At 46.1% G+C, this 18,633-nt stretch overlaps 1 protein-coding gene across 1 annotated transcript in view; it reads right to left on the reverse strand.

Moving 5' to 3' along the window:
• Positions 1–1,742: 1,742 nt before the first annotated feature.
• LOC144102506 (uncharacterized) overlaps positions 1,743–18,633 on the reverse strand; it is a 77,063-nt gene continuing 60,172 nt past the window's right edge. The window contains exon 3 of the mRNA XM_077635764.1: positions 1,743–2,078. Coding sequence (XP_077491890.1) covers positions 1,743–2,078 — 336 coding nt within the window. The remainder of the gene's footprint in view (positions 2,079–18,633) is intronic.

Here is an 18,633-nt window from a genome sequence, read left to right on the forward strand (position 1 = left end):
ATGCACACTTGCGTACATTATTTTCATTTTAGGTACACTTGCAGCCTTGCAGTGCGTAGAAGAGCATCCGAAATATTGCTTTTATTTATTCAGATCCACTGGGTGAACGAAGCAGCTTTTTATTGCCTCTTACGTTGGCAACTGATGCCACACTAAAAAGTCGGCTGACTTTTCCTTTTCTCGTGTTCCATTTCTGGACAGGGAGAGAGAGTAAACTTTATTGTTCCAACTGAGACGTTTGGTTGCGTGCCCGGAGACTGCCGATGTCTTCCAGGCTGAGCGTGGTTTGCGCCCCTAGTCCAAGGCACCACTGTCCCTGGCCATCCGGCATGCGTGGCTCACTAGGTCCCTTTGGACCTTAAGCTGGCTGCTGGTTAGCCGGTCCTCCCACTGCTCTGCATTTGGGTCTTTATTATTTCGGAACGCTACATTGTGTGTACATTACTGCCGCGTGTTTCGCTATGGCAAATAAACCACAGTGACATCCTAGCGTCGCTCACACTAGGAACCGAAGTGAAATTCGCTTCCGTCGTTAAGGCTAATCGGGTGTGGCTGAAAGCGACAGTTCAGAAAGCGACGAAACTCGGAATATGGACCAATGCGCGTACCCGTGACAGAACAGTGGTGCGCCTCTGCATTCATCGAGCAAGCAGACTTCAGATCCCGCTTGCAAATCTCCAAGTAGAGCCCGCAGTGACATGAACGAAGCGTGTGGGGCACTTTGGGCCATTTGTGGCCGGGCGACCTCTAGCCGCTTGTGCAGAGCTCTGTGGGCGTGGATAAAGTATGCTTTTTTGCTTTGTATATATTGGCAGTGGTCGCTCACGCATTGCCAGGCCAATCACGCGCGAGCAGAGCGAACTTTACATTTACAGCGCCGCTCTGGAGCGCCCGTTCGTGGGTTGAGCCGCGTCGCCGCCGTCGCTGTAACCGAGGCAAACCATAGTCGCGTGACTCGAATTCGAATACGTGGCGCCTCAAACAGGTAAGCTTCACTAGCCACTGCACTAGGGCACTAGGCTATCGCCACAGCAAATCATACCTCATGTTTAACTGCAACATACTCTCGCGCTGAGCATAGCACATTGTCGTATTCTTCAAATAACACTGCCATCGGACTAATATACAGAGTCTCGGGGGCTATGCATTGCACACCGTCGTCTTTACCAACTAACACGGCTGTCGAGCTGATATCGTCGCCGGATGGGCCGACGAATCAGCAAAGCAAGACAATCAGCCTACATAGCTTGAGACACCAACAGAGCTGCGCTCAAGTTTATGCGCAACACAAACGACGAGGGCGAGAACGCAGAGGACATATACCGTACATCAACTCTTGTACGCTGCGCTCAAATTTTGCATTAGGGAGAATCGTTATCGTCCTTTGAGTTTTTTCGTGCATTGTAAAGAGATCTCACCTGTCATTCTCGCTATCGCTCCTCTCTGTACTTCTCGTTCTCCCTTCCCTGGACCGTAGACTAAGCGCCACGCCCACTGGACTAGACTTCGAATACCCTGAACAGGAAATAATGTTCTTCACCTACTCCGTGACTGCCTATACCTTTTATTTCCGCCGGCAAAGCTCCGAAGCTTAAAATATTAGACATCTTTTTCTTCCTTTTCGTATTTTTATTTTTTAAACCAACAGATACCAAACACCTCCGCAGTCAGTGTCAGAGAATCGGCTTCAAACCGCAGGCTTTCCCGCTATGACGTATTTGAAAATAAATGGGAGCTTTCCTTTAACCAAAAGAGGGTGCTGCTTTGGCATCTTTTGTCGACACTTCTTCCAGAAGGGCTGCTCTTGTTCGGTTGAACGATTCCGCGTAGTCCGTGCTGCCGAACCTCGGTGACAGGTCCAGCGTCTCACCCGCCTCCAGTCTCTGGCTCCATAGTACCAGGCCCCACTGGCTGCGACGGCCAATGCTCAGGCCGTACTCGAAGTACTCGTGCGTGAACATACAGCTGCCATTGAAGATACAGTCAGTCTTCTCAGTGTCCCACTGGTATCGCTTGTGTATGTCCACGTGGCCGATGCCGTGGACGAGCGCCAGGTCGCCCGTCACGTAGGAGTCGTCCTGCACAGAGAGCCGAGGGACAACGTCATCCCCTATCTCGCCAATCAACCCTGTCCTGTTCCAGCCACGCCCACCGTGTTCCCACGAATTCTGTAATCTCAACCACCTACCTAACACTCTGCCGCCCGCTGCTACGTTTGCCTTCACTTGGAATTCACTCCTTTGCCGTTAAGGACCAGCGGTTATCTTGCCTTCGATTTATGTCTGCTACCCAAGCCTATTTCTTCCTTTTGATTTCGACTAGAATGCAAGTAACATGTGTTTGTTCCCTCACCCGCTCTGCCTTCTTCTAGATTTCTTAACATTACAACACCTATCATTTTTCTTCCCATAGCTGGCTGCGCTGTCCTTAAATTAAGCTGAACTGTTTTTCGTTAACCTCCACGTTTCTGCCCCATAGGTCAGTGCCGGTAAGATAAAACTGTTGTATGCTTTTTTTCTTGAGTGACACTGGTAAGCTGCCATTCTTGATCTGAGAGAATCTGCCATATGCGCTCCACGCCATTATTATTCCTCTAGTCACTTCCTTATCATGATCCGGGTCAGTGGGCACTACCCGCCCTAAGTAGACGTATTCGTTTACCACTTTCAGCTCCTCAATAGTAATTGTTAACTGCTGTTTCCTTACCAGAGCGGGAGCATTAAATTGGTTTTCTGAATGTTAATTTTTAGACGCACCGTTCTGCTCTGCCTGTGTAACTCATTGATGGTGCTCTGCAGTTCATCTCCTGAGTGAAACAGCAAGGCAATGCCATCAGCGAATTGCAGATTACTAAGGTATTCTGCACTAACTGTTATGCCCTACTGCTCCCAATTAGGCTTTCAAATTCCTCCTGGAAGCAGGCAGGGAATAGCATTGGCGAGATCGTGTCTTCCTGACACCTTTTCTTATTAGGGTTTCATTGCTGACTTCATTAAGAACTATGACAGCTTTGTAGCAGTTAGATATCTTCCAGTACTTTTACATAAGGCTCGTATACACCTTGATTTCGTAATGCCTGCATGATTGCTGCAGTTTAGACGGAGTTAAATGCTTTCTCGTAATCAATGAAGGCTATATAAAAGTTTTTTGTTATATTCTGCTCATTTCTTTGCCAGGTGATTGACAGTGTCCATGTGTTGTACTCTGCAGCAGACTTTTTGAAAGCCTGCCTGATAACTGGTTGATTGAAGTCTAAGGTTGCCCTGACTGTGTTAGAATCAGAATTAGAATCAGAATCAGTCGTAATTTATGTATATATTTTATAGGTGCATCACATCATGCAGATGGATGTCTCGACGTCAAAGGCTGTAATGGGACCTCCTAATCAAATACATCATGTAAAACATTTACCAGCTGTGTCAGATGAGATGAATATGAGAAACTGAATATATACATATGGTATACAACTTAAAGCAGACGCCGCCGCGGTTTCTGAGTGGTTCTGGCGCTCGGCTGCTGGCCCAAATGACGCGGGCTCGAACCCGGCCGCAACGGTCGAATTTCGATGGAGGCGAAATTCTAGAGGCCCGTGTGCTGTGCGATTTCAGTCCACGTTAAAGACCCCAAGGAAGTCAAAATTTCTGGAGCCCTACACTACGGCGTCCCTCAGAGCCTTAGTCGCTTTGGGACGTTAAACCCCCATCAACCATAAACCAAACTTAAAACAGACACACGGGATAGAACAAAAACACTATTAAAAAGCTATTACAAAGGACAACCAAAAATACTGAATTATAACGAAGGTTAGAAGGCAGTACGAAATGCATGTATGATAAAGGAATGAATTAATCACAATGAGGGCTCTTAGCAAAGAAGTGCTGATTTAAAGTGTGCTTTAAATATGAAGATGCAATTGGGATTTTTTTAGTTCAAAGGGTATAGTGTTCCAGGCAGCAACTCAGAAGAAATGAATTGCGTGTTCCTGTAATTGGTGCGTACTTTAGGTAGCACAATATTGTTACTGAGTGCAAACCGGGTTATGTTGGTGCTTACAAGATAACACTGTGGTATGAGAGGAACAGAGATTATATTGTTGACAAGTTTGTACACGAGAATGCCAAAGAATATCTAACAAGCTGTGATACGGAAAGGATGTTATGTTCCTGAAGAATAAATGCTGCATCGATGTAATAGGAACTCTAGGTAAGCATACGAATGCCTTGATTTTACGTGGTTCCCCAGCATACTATGCATTAACTGATGTGTGGGTGTATAAATGTGTAATATAAGGATATCAATGTGCTGTTAGAGAAGTACGGACGGGCTCTAATAAGGCTTCTCAAATCGTATGCCATTTTCTTTATATTGGTTATGTGCTTAAGAAACTTTAGATTGCTGTCCAAATACACACCCAGAAATAAGGAAAAATCATTAGTCTCTATGAGATACTGAACAGTTGAGACAGGAGGAATGGAAAGTGACCGGCGTTCATGCGAGCTGAAAACAACAAACATCGTTTTGCTAGAATTCATGGTCAAACTGTGATGATTGCACCAAGATAGAAGGCTGTCCAGGTCATGATTATCTTTTGATACGAGATTAGTAACGCTTGAATCTGAGTTATATATTGTGGTGTCGTACGCATATAACATGCTCTTGGACGTACCGATGCACTTTGGTTAAGTGTGAATATAAATTAAAAAGAGGGGACCATGAATAGAACCTTGTGGTACGTCCAAGTTTGTAAACACAACATCAGAGTAGGCATCGGAAATAGGGACAGTTTGCGATCTATTTTGCAAGTAATTTTGTAGCAATAATAACTAGGGGCCGGCAATACCAATTTCTTCGAGCCTAGTGAACAAAATTGCATTATTATTGGTGTCAGAAGCTCTAGAGAAGTTTATAAAGACGGCTTTTGCAAATTGTCCTTCATTACTGCCAATTCCTAATTTGTCTGTAGTAGCAAGTTCAATAGAATACCCAGAACGATCACCTTCGCAAATATTTTGCAGGCAACGAACGGTAAGCTGATCGGTCTTCAGTTTTTCAAGTCCCGATGTCTCCTTTCTTATGAATTAAGATAATGCTAGTTTTCTCCCAAGCTTCTGCTACGCTCGAAATCATAAGGAATTGCGTATATAGGGTGGATAGTTTTTCTTGCTGAAACTCCTGTCCGTCCTTCAAGCGATCTGCTGTTACCTAATCCCCACCAGTTGCTTTCCCCCTTTGCAATGCTCCTAAGGCTGTCTTTTCTTTTTCTTTTTTTACTGGAGCGATGACCAATTGCTGTGCGCTACTGCCACTCTCATTAGGGTTCTGATTACATTGGCTATTGTATATAATTGTGTAGAACTGGTCGGCTACCGTATCTTATCCCTACTGCTAAATACATTGCCCTCTTTACTCTTAGCGCATATATCTGGTTTTTACCTATGTGTAGTTTTGTCTTCACGGCTTTTAGACTGCCACCATTCATTACAGCATGGTCGATTTTGTCCATATTAAACTTCCTTATGTCGGTACCGCGTGCTTATTAATAAGCTTTGAGGGGAGCAAGACGACCAAGCAAAACATATGTCGGTGCTAATGCAGGGGTACGGTAGCACTTTTCTTGTAATATACCTGCGCATTATGTGCGGCATTTTGTCGGTAAAAAACCATGAGAATACCCTCCGTGTCCCAGAAAATGGAGGCAGCGATAAATTTCCCATTTTCGATGTTTTTACTTTCACTTCAGTCTCGGTCCAAGTGGCGCATCGAAGCTTGGCCTTAATTGAAGATCTGGCACTAGAATGCTTCCTGGTCGGTGCGAATACAGTTCCTTCGAATAGGAGCTAACACTTCCTTTGTTGGTTTTGCTCTCTCGTGTGATTACTGAGCATTCAATTTAGGGTACCCTTCCTCATGTGCCAAAGGAGATACCCTACTAAGGAGCACGCTATGCAAAATAAGTACACTACATTTGAGAAAGAATACACAGGCGGGGCAGTCAGGATATGAAGCATAGTGCAGTTGAGAGCCCTTTCTCGGCTTCTTTTAGGCTGCCTGCTTCTGCCTAGGGAGTATGATGAAATCCCACCCCTTTGAAAGCTCTCAAAAAGGTGGGAGTCAGTGTGAACACGCTTTAAGGTGAAGGTAATAAAATCAAACGACACAAGTGCACCGCAAATCTTTTAAGCTAAGCACATAACATCGGCATTACTGCCACCAGTACATAATAAGTCACACCTTATTTTCCTCTGTGCTCGGGAAATCTCAAGATTTTCTCTAGACAGAACATTTCTCAGCACACAACCCAGATGTCAAAACCCAGCATATATACGCATTTTGATTATGTTTGGGAACCTAAATTATCATATGCAAAGCGTCTGAATGCAATCGAATTCATTATTAACTCTCAGTTTCAGGAGGACTTCAAGACGACGGCATGCGCACATTCATGTGGCCGCGGAACATGTTTTGCTTGCGCGTCTCGCAGCTGTTACTGAATGAAATCTTGGACAAGGGCACGGCCAGTCTCGAGGGGAGCGCGCTTTTCTTCGTACGGCCTTCGCAATGTTTCCGCCTCCCGCCGCCCCTCGGTGGGGAAGCCACTGCCCCACCGCTCCACCGCTGCGACCGCCGTTCACTCCGAAGGAGAACGCGCTCGCTTCCAGCTAGGCCCGTGTCAGTGGTAACCGTCAAGGCTTTATATTTTGCCTCTTGCGCTTTATGCAAAGACCGCGTAGTCAGCCCCTTTGCCATGGGAGAAATCTGAAACAACGGATTAATGTCTCTCCTTGAGCCCGACTGTGTATGGTCGAACGCATGCTTCGAGCACAGACGTCAACACGTTCTGGCCCCTTAAATGCGGCTAAAAAGCAAGGCTATCTGCCCCTGTAGTTCGTCTTCCGGCAGGTTCTTTATGAGTGTGTAGAATGATATGCGGCATGTAATCCTTGGATGGCAAGTTTCAAAGAGTTACGGATTCTGCAGAGCAAATATAGCTACTCAAATTTCAAGTGCAGCTGCTTTAAGTTTGCACAGCAGTGGCATGAGCAAAAATTCATGGTGCTACCAAGTACAACAGACCATGTCATTCGCCAAAGGAACGGTTATAGCACAACCCTGGCTGCAGGAGCAGAGCACGTAGCAAGCACGCGACGCCCAAGATTTCCTCTTGGAAAGGCATTTTAGAGTTTGGCGGCATCTCACGACCGCCCGTCCCACCCCATGACAACTCTAAAATTAAGCCACTTGCTTACAATAACTTCAAGCATGAGCTAACCTCCACCAAAGCAAAATTAGGAACTGCACTCTGTCTTAATAAAATCGGAATTTACGAGCGAGCAGACTTATGAGAGGCGATGACTACCAGCTTTGCATTATTCTCCTGCAATTCTGCAGCCTCGTCATCGTTTTCGATAGACCTCCCGTGAGCATGAACTTTCCTCACGTCATTCAGGAAACAAAGCAGCACCAAAAAAACTTTTCCGCAACTTAACGGACTTAACATAAATTAACGGCTTAGCTTACTATGTAACGAACTAAATATGAACATTTGCAATGCTTACATGTTAGTAAAAGTTCCTGATATTAAGAGAATAGAGGACATTGGGCACACGAGTGCATAATCTGAGGTCTTTTACAATGATATTTAAACCAAATATTTTAGGAAGGGTCAGGACACTCCGCAGGATGAATTTCATTCATTCATATTTCTATTCATACACGGAAGTGTACAGGAGGCCGAGGTAAAAGCCGTTCTACGACGGCTTGAGGCGGGTCTGCCCCCAAATACAGTGGCAGCGGAAAGCATAAACACATCAAGAAGAAAAGATTACAGCCTTATGCCACTTACTTGTATGTGAGCATTCTCAAACATAGAAAGAATATAAAGAGATTATACAGATAGATTATATACACAGGGATTATACAGATTATACATAGAGGATTATGAAGTACACACATGTATGCACCAAAACAAGAACAGAAACATCTATGACGACAATCAGTTTGTAAATAGCTGTTTAAACTCAGAGTTTATTTCACAAGATCAGTGCCTTGCCTATTGTAATCATTTAGAAGCCTCGGCAAAGTATTCTCGAACATTTGTGTACCATAATTGGTGCGGCAATTTGGGATTTTCCAGTATTCTGTATTTCTTGTAGGATATGGCAGATCTTTTTGCGTCAATCCTGCGACGTCCACAAGGTGGGTTACCGGGTGTTTTGCGCTAAAATAGAACACGCGAGACAGTACATAACGGTATAAATCATGTGCTCGGTGCGCGTTGAACTGTTTAAAGAGAGGGGCAGACGATTCTGTATATTTTAGATTTGCAATTATCTGTAAGATTCTTTTTTGTAGTTTTAACAGCCTGTTTAAATTTGTCGTGGTAGTGGTGCCCCATACTAAACAGCAGTAATGTAGAGAGGACACAAAGAGAGCATTATATATCATTAGTTTTACTGATTGTGGAAGGCAGTAACGGTGGCTATTTAGTATTCTAGTGACCGAGCTTAGCTTCTGCAATAAGTTATTTACATGGTCATCCCATTGTAGATTCTCTGAAAAATAAACACTTAAAACCTTAACACATGTAACAATATCTAATTTACAATTTCTAAAGGTGATATGCTGAAGGCTAATGCGTCTGACCTCTGGACTCAAGATCACTGCCTTTGTTTTTTTAGAGTTTATTTTTAGATGGTTATTGCTCGTCCAGGTATCAAGCTTTCCTAACACACTATTCGCTCTCACTATTAAATCTGTTTCACAAGCTGATGGGATGAAGATACTCGTGTCATCCGCATATGTGATTAGCTTAATTCCAGGACAAATGTGGGTTATGTCATTTATATAAAAAGTAAAAATTAATGGTCCGAGAATGCTTCCTTGCGGGACGCCTGCAATAATTTGTTGTTCACTAGATATGAAGTCAATTACTGAGACAAACTGTATCCTGTTTCAAAGATAGCTATTTATCAACTTCAAGGGGAGACCGCGGATTCCATAATGGTTTAATTATCAAGCAAAATTGAGTGTCTGATGTAGTCGAATGCCTGGGTGAAGTCCACAAAGAAACCAGAAACCAGCTGTTTATCCTCAAACTTCTGTAATATGTAATTCTTTTGATCCATGAGAGCAAGTTCAGTGGACATAATTTTTCGAAAACCGTTTTGGGCTTTAGTTATAACATTGTATTTGCTGCAGAAACAAGTTATTCGCTTGAACAGAACCTTTTCCAAACCCTTTGAAAATACAGGAAGAATACAAATAGGTTGATAGTTTGAAACGTCAACACTATCGCCTTTCTTGAAGATAGGCAAGACACGTGCCACTTGCATTTTGTAACGAAATATGCCGGAAGAAATACACAAGTTAAAAAGGTATGACAGGACTGGACCGATAATATCTATTACGTATTTAACAGGTCTGACCTGCACACCAACAGAGTCGCAGCTATGGGAGTTTTTCAGGTTTAAAAATGTAGAACTGACTTCAGTTGCATCTGTTGGCTGCAAAAATAAATTGTTCGGATTTTCTGGTCCTAGTATAGAACAAGTTCCATGTGTTACAGCGCTAAAGTCTCGATGTACAAAATATCCATTGAACGTATTGACCATATTTTGTCCATTCAACACCTGTCCATTATGAAAATTTCTGTGACCATCTTTGTATTTTCACTTCGCCCCATTAGAGAATTTAACGTGTTCCACATAACCTTTAAACGCGCCGAACAAGAAGAAAAAACACGAAAATAGTATGTTTTCCTTGACTTCTTCAGTTCGTTGTTTAGAGATTGCGAAAGTATTTAAAGTTGGCAAGATCTGCCTCTTCGCGGGTACGCATGAATTTTTTAAACAGACGGTCTTTCTTTTCAATTTTTCTCAGAAGCGCGGGTGTTATCCATGGCTTTCGACAACCTTTTCCTCTGGGGGCAGGTTTGTAAACAAAATACTACTTGTAGACTGAAGTGAACGAGCACAGAAAAGCCTCATAAGCAATGTCCACGTCAATGTCGCGAAAGACATTGTCTAAGCATAAGTAACTAATTTCTAGGCGAAAAGCATCAAGAGATGCTTGGGAAATAACTTGATAGGTTGTAGCCACAACTGGAAAACAAATTCTGGAAATATTCATATCCGTGCTGCAGCATATCGGTAAATCATCGCTGACAGAATACACGAGCACGCAACATTTTAATTGAAGATGGATCACAGTTAAGTATAAACAGATCTAAGATGGTTTATGAGTACAGGGTGATTCGCATGGTTGAGCTTATAAGATTTGCACAGCCAATACACAAGAGCATATTTTAAAATTCAAGCTTCTGTGTGCTGGTGCAACCCATGTCACTATTAAAGTCACCAGCAAGAATAATATTGTATTGATGTTCATCAACAACTGACAACAGATTTTCAAGAAAATAATAAGATAACTCATACAACCATCGGGAGGGCGGTAACAAACAGCGATGACAAGGGCATGCACCTGTACACACACAACCTATTAATTGCGGGTTACACATGAATACTCCGAAAGTGTGGTCGCTGGCAAGGACTCAATCACAAGTAAAGACACGCCTCCTCCCCGGCGTATGGACCTTTACACGCAGGAAGATTTCTTCCCTGGGAGCTGGAAAGTATTTGCACTGTCGGACTGCCATGTTTCTGTGAACATGAAAACGTCAAAATAACCATTTACCTTCTGAAATAAGCATTCGAGCTCAGAAACTTTGTGACTAATTGACTGCACATTTAAATGAAAACAGTTCAGGAGACCCTTTTTTGTAGCTCCAAGTGTTGCAACTAAATCGTTTAATGCTACCTGGCCCGGATGCATGGTAATTGGACAGAAAAAAAAGTATTCTTGATTTGCGAGAGCAAGCTACGTTGGAAGGTCAGATTGGCTTCGTACCATGATAGCCCGGTCACCGTCTGCCTTTCGTAGGAAGATTTTGCCGTTTCTATGCCATGCGTAACGGTGACTGTTTTCTTTTGCCCAATCCTTCACTGTGCGAAGCAGCTGGCGGTTTTGGTTCGTCATGTTTTCCTGAATGAAAAGACGAGAATTCTTTTTCTTCAGCTCATTTCTAGATTCGAGCCATTGATCCCTGACAGCTTGGCTTGCGTATAGAACAATTATACCGGGTGTTCTGTCATGCTTAGCAGGCAGGGGGTGTATAGCAGAAATATCCATTTGAGAGATGTTCGATATGCCAACCAAGTTGGCAATGGAATTTACTTTACTAAATTTTCATTTTCTGAGACCTTTACCTCATGAACTTTCAGGTTTAATCGCCGCCTTCTCAATTCCAAGTCATGTAACTCAGTCCTCAGTCGCTCACTTTCCTCGCCTGTGCTTTGGACCCTGCCTTTAGAGCTTCCACTCTTCTACGAAGCTTTTCTTGTGTCATTTTCTTCTGTTGCCAAGCGAGTTAGCAGCTTATCATATTTATCGAGCATTAACTGCACAGCTTTTTCGATGTTAGGTACGGTTTCTTTCAGGGGCATTAGGGCGTCCAATTTCTGATTAAAGCACATCAAGATAGACCTGAGATCATTTATTTCATCTGACATAGATTTTTCGGTCTTTATTTACGTGGACAACAAAAAATGGCGCTCTTTATGGTAGTTGAAGTCATTCATTGGACATACATAATTTCTTAAACTGCAATACTCAGTGCGAGTCAATATATGTGGCAGCATACGCCGCTTGTACTGGTAGCTTCTGTTACGTTCTGTTAAAGTTAGTCAGGCCAGAATGACGACAAGGAAGCTTGCGACCAACTCGAAAATTGTTTACTGGGCTAACTCGTGTCCTCAAAAAGAAAGCATGCAGTTCGGCGGCGCAGCGATAAAACAAGTGCTCGGTCAACGAAGGTCAGAATGACGGTCGCTCTTGGCCTTGCAAAATTTAAAGGTGACAAGAAACTTGAAACACGTTTGATGCGATTACGAGAATTTTGAACATGAAGGGATCCTTCACCTGGCTACAGTCATTCTAGAGAAATCTAATGGCCTCTCGTTTGATAAAAGAAGCGGAAATGCCGCAGAAAATTGGCTAATTCGAGCAGAAAACAATTCATTACAATGCTTCTTGACACTTGCTAGCACATTAGTAATTAGCATTATTTTCAGAAATCGATACAGGCCACTCGTTTAAAAAAGTTGTGATGTATAAGAGGGTGAAAATAATTTCTTTCAGGACGTGCGAAAAGCGATATCGGCGTAATTAAGTACTGCATACACCTCCCAGCAATCAATTTATATGACAGTTACACGACTCAAGTATCGTCTCAAGACACCAGCTACGGCGCTATCGGGTTTACAGCTCAAGCGTCGTAGATAATTTTTTCCGCGATAGTACATTTTTATGGGACGAGCACAAAACTTTCGTTCTCTGAGTTTTCATTATCTTTCCCTTAGCATTAACTTGTAATTTAATCACGGGCTATGATATATAGGAGAGGAAGTGATCAGAGAATTTTCCATCTGGATTTCAAACCAAAAATGCTGGACATAGTGGTGAGGAATGGGAGAGTGATTCCTCATTTTTAATGTCTTCAAAGTTTTTGACGAAGAATCTGTGCACAAGTGGACCGTGTTGCAGATGCGCAGCTTAAGCATCTGCATTTTGTTTTCTTTGATTTCGGTGCTGTGCTCACCATGAACCAGCGGGCTACAGCGCGAAACCAGGCAAAAGCCACCCGTCGCCGCAGATGCAGGCGGGGAGGGAGGCGTAACTCCAGGAGAGAAACTCGCATTGCTTCCGCGGCGAATGCGAAGGCCGTATGAAAGAGCACGCGCGCCCCCCTCGAGACCGGCCGTGACAGGGGTGACATTGGTTTCTGTCGTTCTGCTGTTGATTTCTGTCGGTGCACTAGACGAAAGCGCAGAGCCAGAAATAGATCAACCAAAAACCTACCCACACCAATCAGGAAACCGGTCACCATTGAATTACACCTCCCCCCCCCCCCCCCCCCCCACCACACCCAAATCTTAAAATCGTGTACACCACCAGAGTAGGAAGACGGCCAGGGCTCTGGCTCTCCATCGCAAATATAAGCAGCAATCGGGTCTCATCTACGTCGATGCGGCTGAGAATCCATCTCTCCAGAGATGATTTGCAGTGGTACGGATTCCGAGAACACATGCCACAGTCCTGTCAGCCTCCATCCGTGTACGTACATCCGCAATGACTGAGGCAGCAGCCATTCCTTTAGCTATTAGAGACCTACAGGCAGATATTTTCAGTGACTACAAGACTGCCATACACGATTTCGCCCGGGACAGAATTGCACAATACACTCTTAATATTCCTGCTGAAATACCCTCCCCCGACAGACACACTGAACTGACTTGGGTGCCGGTACACTCTGGCAAATCTGGAAAAGAGGCGGCTCACCAGATAGCCCGACGCTTAGTCAGCACGCTCACAGAACTCATAGAGCACACAAACCACCCAAAACCACCGCCTCTCCCGCAGTAAACACAGCCGGAAAATACTTGACCGCCACAACGTTAATGCAACTGACGACGTCCAACCCACGGCGCCCATTCCGATAGGGGTCCATAGCGGCCTTGTCATCAAAGCAATCGACGAACGCGCCGCCAGCGCAAAGCCCAAGCACTGGGTGTCACATATCTTCCCGACGAGCGCGCAGTAAACGTAGACACGGCACTGCAGAATGCCACCACATACGTGGCTTGAGCAAGCACGCCACAATCCACTCTCGTCCCCTCCGCCACAGTGTGAGCCCACTCCTCCACCGCGGGGAAAGAAACCGCATCGCGCTGGCCATCGCTGACTCACGTACGCGCACAGTCCTAAGCGACTCTAAAAGAGCGATACAAAATCACTAGGCAGGTTTTACCTGCCACCCTCCAGCACGCATCATTCGTGGCTGCGCTCTCGTCTATAAGATCGACCTAGCCTGGGTACCCGCCCAAGAGGAAAACTCCGGAAACGAAGAGGTCGACCGACTAGCCCGAGGCCTAATCAACAGTGCAGCCATACGCACGCGTCCAGACGCTCTTGCCGAGGCTGCCAAGACTTTTGCCGAAGTTTCCGACCTCCAGTGTTTCTGGGTTCGAACACGACCGCGGCGGCTTTGTTTCAATGGAGGGGAAACGCTAAGGCGCCCGTGTGCTGTGCGATGTCAGTGCGTGTTCGAGATCCCCAGGTGGTCGAAATTATTCTGACGCCTTCCCTTACGACACCCCTTTCTCTCCTTTCTTCCTTCACTCCCTCATTTATCCCTTCCCTTACGGCGCCGTTAAGGTGTCCGCCGATATGTGAGAGTAATACCGCGCCATTTCCTTTCCCCCAAAACCATTTTTTTTACAGAGAGACGCCGATTCCCGTCTAACCACCCCGGCTCAAATCGAGCGTAAGCCACACTTCTCCGCACGTTGCAGACACACTCGATCTTTAGCCATTATAGACTGTCACTCATCACAGACGGGGAATACGACACCACCTGCCAAAATTGCAACCAGGGAGAAATCGCCACCCAGACTCATATCTTCTTGGGTTGCACGGGAAGCCCGCCCTCATGAACCGTATTGCCAGACCCTCCGAGGGGGGATGGAACCAACTCCTGAAAAGACTACACAAAACCACCCAACGGGAACTCGTTTCGTGGGCTCAGGACGGTGATGGTGGTGGCAACAGGCTATACAAGACAAAAATTATAGTCGGACAATAAAAAAGAACAAAAAAATAGCGTCCCTGCCTGCGCCACTACAATACAAGGGACAGGATATATGCTTGGATCAGCCCGTAAGAGACTGGTCCTTGCAAGCACTAGGTGAAGGTACCTAGTTCGGGACCCCAGTGGTGGTGGCCACCGCGCAGGGGCGCTCTACTAAGGCTTGTTGGGTCTGTAGGTTGTGGCAGCCGAGCAGGGTGGCCTACCAGTCTCCTCGGGTTGGGTTGGGACGGGGATAATAGCTTGGCTGGAGGGGCAGGCCCATGCCATGTGGTAAGTGTCCGAAGGCACCGCTCTACAGTGCGCGCAGTTGCCGATAAAGGAGGGGCCAAAATGTCTTAGGGCTGCCGGGCACAGCTATCTATTGTTGAAAAGGCCGAGAAGCAGCCGATCCTCCGCCTTTTTGAGGCCTTTACATGGGCGAGGGTAAACGCGATGACTATATTGATAGTATGTTGTAATACCTTTGAAGGTATAGACTGGTTCGAAATCGGGTTCCTGATCAGGTGGGGAGGAGAACAAATCCCAATGAGAGTGCGCGGGCGGCCACATCTGCTGCCTCGTTTCCTGCCAACGCCAGAAAAGGAGGGGCCCATATAAGGTAGCGGAGTGCAGGCCCGTACCCCGTCATCAATCTAGGTAGATTTGATAGGCTAGGAAGGGAGTACAGACTTGTACGACGTTGCGACAGGCCCTTTGCGAGTCGGTGATTATGTATTTGAATCGGAATGTTAGACCACGCGAGCAATCGCGACCTCTTAATGTGTTGCACCGCATTCTCTGAAGGTGAGGCAGTTATCTGTGTTGCTGTTGGTGAACACCGTGGCCGTGTACCATCCCCGTGGTGAGGGCTGTAGGCGCCCACGTAGTACACACCTGCTCTGTTGGCATAATGTCGGGCTAGGGCTTCAGCTCGTGCCAGGCGCCGACCATTATGATCTTCATGTGACATGTTGTCTGGAAGAGGTCGCACACGGAGGGCGCGTCTCCGTAATTCTTGGATGCGAAACCTGTCTTCAATGGGAGTGGTGTTTTAAATACGGGGTCGAGGAAGAAGGCGGCGACCCGACTCCGACTCCGGGAGCGTGTACTGGTCAATAAGGCGCTCCTCTCGGAGCTCCCGGAAAGTATTCACCACCCCAAGGGTTATTAGACGGCTCTTTGATATAGTGATCGGGAGGTCCAGGGCACGCTTAATAATTTTGCAAAGGATGGCCTCAAGGGCGTCCTTATCTTGTTTCTGTAGGAGGAGATCAGGCGTTGAATAGAAAATTCGACTCGTCACGAGTGCGGTTGCCAGCCGCAAGGCATCCTTCGTAACCTCCCGCGTTTGTTGAAGTCGCCCACACCTGGGGACCACACCAGCCTCACCTGCGCTGAATCTCAACATTCTACGGCAATAAGGTTGTTTCTCTCTCTCTGCTGGGCGGTGACAACATCCGCTCTGGCTTAATGCTCTCAAATGGGCTAGTTAGATTACGGATCTCGACGTGCATGGTAACATGCTCTAAAAAGACAAGGACACATAACGAAGCGGCAGGACACACGCTCAACTTAAAACTGATATTTTACAGTGCAGGGATTACGGGACCGTCTTAGCGTGTGTATAAATATTCCCAACACGTACTAAAATAACAGCTGCAAGTTTACTGTGTATTCTGTCGGTTCCTTGTGTGTCCCTATCTTTTTAGCGCTAGTTAACATCTCGGAATCCTCTCTGGGAACAGCCAGGGACAGCCTTACCATATTTCATGATCCGACCCACCACTTCCGCCTTGGACGAACGAAATTTCCTCTTGCGAACAAGAAGCTCAATAAAGAGCAGGAAATCACCCATAGGAGATTCCAACAAAAATCCTTCCCTATCCTGGCAGTTCTCTCCCTTAAATCCCAAATCAATTTTCTCCCGAATGCACACTACGGGACGAGAGAGCATATATTCTAGGGATGCAAGGAGGACCCTCCACCGCCTGAATTAGAGCAACTCCTGCTTCCAGACAACTGGGAAACACTGCTACGCAGCTCGGACCTGGTAATACAATAGTGCCTCCTCAAGCACACCTATGAGGTTGGCAGTAACCCGCCGCAGAGGCCCATAGGTCAAGGCGCACGTGTACTGAGCCGGAGTACCCGGTTTGGAACCTGACTGCGTCGGCCGCGTTGCAATGGCGGCGGTTGCAAATGGCTGTAAGTGCGGTGGCGGCGAACCAACGTGGTTGTTGTGGTAACGTGTGACCTTATGTCGTCTCGTCGGAATGGGGTTTACCCTGTCGTCAAAGGAGAAAGCGACGGTGCGATGGGACGAGGGCTCCCAAGTGAAGCAAAAAGAGGCGACGAGCGTGGAAGAGGCGTCAATGGTTTCGCATTCTCCTAATGCGGGTCGACGCAATGATCTCTAAAGTTTTTGTATTAATTGTACTATCGAGGCAAAGGTAACAAACCTCGTTTATGTTCCCGCCTGTGGTGCTGTGCGTGGGTGCGCCCCCTGACAAAACACTTCTGCCGTCGAGTCCGACGCAGCGGGCTGGTTTGGACACTATATAGGATTGATTTCGCAGGTGCGTCTCGACGCAGAGGGGCAGGGGTCGGAACATGGAGGGGGGGCGGATATCTGTTAGTTTCTTCTTTTATACAATGCCCTCTTCCTGAGTGACGTACATTATTGTTGTCTCGTGTGGAGCACATCTGCTACCAACCATAAGTGGAATATTTCTGCTTCAAAAAAAGGTTATTTGTAATGACCCGCCGTGGTGACTCAGTGGTTAGGGCTGTCGGCTACTCATCCTGAGTACAAGGGTTCGAACCCAACCGCGGCGGCCGCGCTTCAATGGAGGCGAAACGCTAAGGCGCCCGTGTGCTCTTTGATGTCAGTGCACGTTAAAGATCCCCAGATAGTATAAATTATTTCGGAGCCCTTCACTACGGCACCCCTTTCTTGCTTTGTTCTCTTAGTACCTCCTTTATATCTTCCCTTATGGCCTGGTAGAGGTGTCCGCAGATATGAGAGACAGATACTATGCCATTTCCTTCGCCAAAAAACCAATTTTCATTTTTTCTTTCTTCTCTTTTCAATGAACCATTAGGTGCGCATTCCGCAGCTCTTTTCAAACGTCTCAGTTTACCAACGCTGTACTCTCTGTTCTACATCCGGCCCTTGCTAGTCTACCGTAAAGACCAACAACAAAGCATGTCATACAGTAGATTGCAACCTTGGTCCAGTTGATAAAAAAAATATGCCGTCACCACCTGGAAGACTTTGGAGTAACGAGCGTTAGCTGCTTGGTAGCGCAATATACTGTCCATGCGATGTATTGCCACGTGTTTAGAGGAATTTTACATACCTCACGGCGGGCGGGCGCCTGCCGCCTTCAGGTCGGATATTTTGTGACCAATTTGGGCTGAAAAAGTTTTTCGTCTCTTTAGAGGGCCATTTTTCCTTACATCATGGTGGTAGGTGCCCGGAATGAATGAATGAATGAATGAATGAATGAATGAATGAATGAATGAATGATTGATTGATTGATTGATTGAATGAATGAATGAATGAATGGATGAATTGTATATCGGTTTATTGGCACGTTGGAAGCGCCGGCGACGAAGACCTTAGCACACGTAATCTACGAGCCAGCGAGGCGAGAGACTGGGGCACAAGCGGCAGCGTTCCAGCACGAGCATCCGACGGGCTTCTTCTTCTTCTTCTTCTTTACCTCAGTAAAAGCGCTTCGTCGTCGTTGGCGTCAGTGCTGGATCATCTTCTTCGTTCCAACTGCCCCGGCGAAAAAGGGGAGCCATCCTGGCGATTCAAGGCGAGGAGACCTGGAAAAGGCTTCAAGCGGAAGCCTCATAGGAAGCCTGGAAAAGGCTTCAAGCGGCTGACATGAACGACGTTGCGGCCACGGCGGCGATGGTCCGAAGAAGGTGCCACCGGTTCG

The sequence above is a fragment of the Amblyomma americanum genome, chromosome 8 (assembly GCF_052857255.1).
Source record: "Amblyomma americanum isolate KBUSLIRL-KWMA chromosome 8, ASM5285725v1, whole genome shotgun sequence".
In the NCBI taxonomy this organism is placed as follows: Eukaryota; Metazoa; Arthropoda; class Arachnida; order Ixodida; family Ixodidae; genus Amblyomma; species Amblyomma americanum.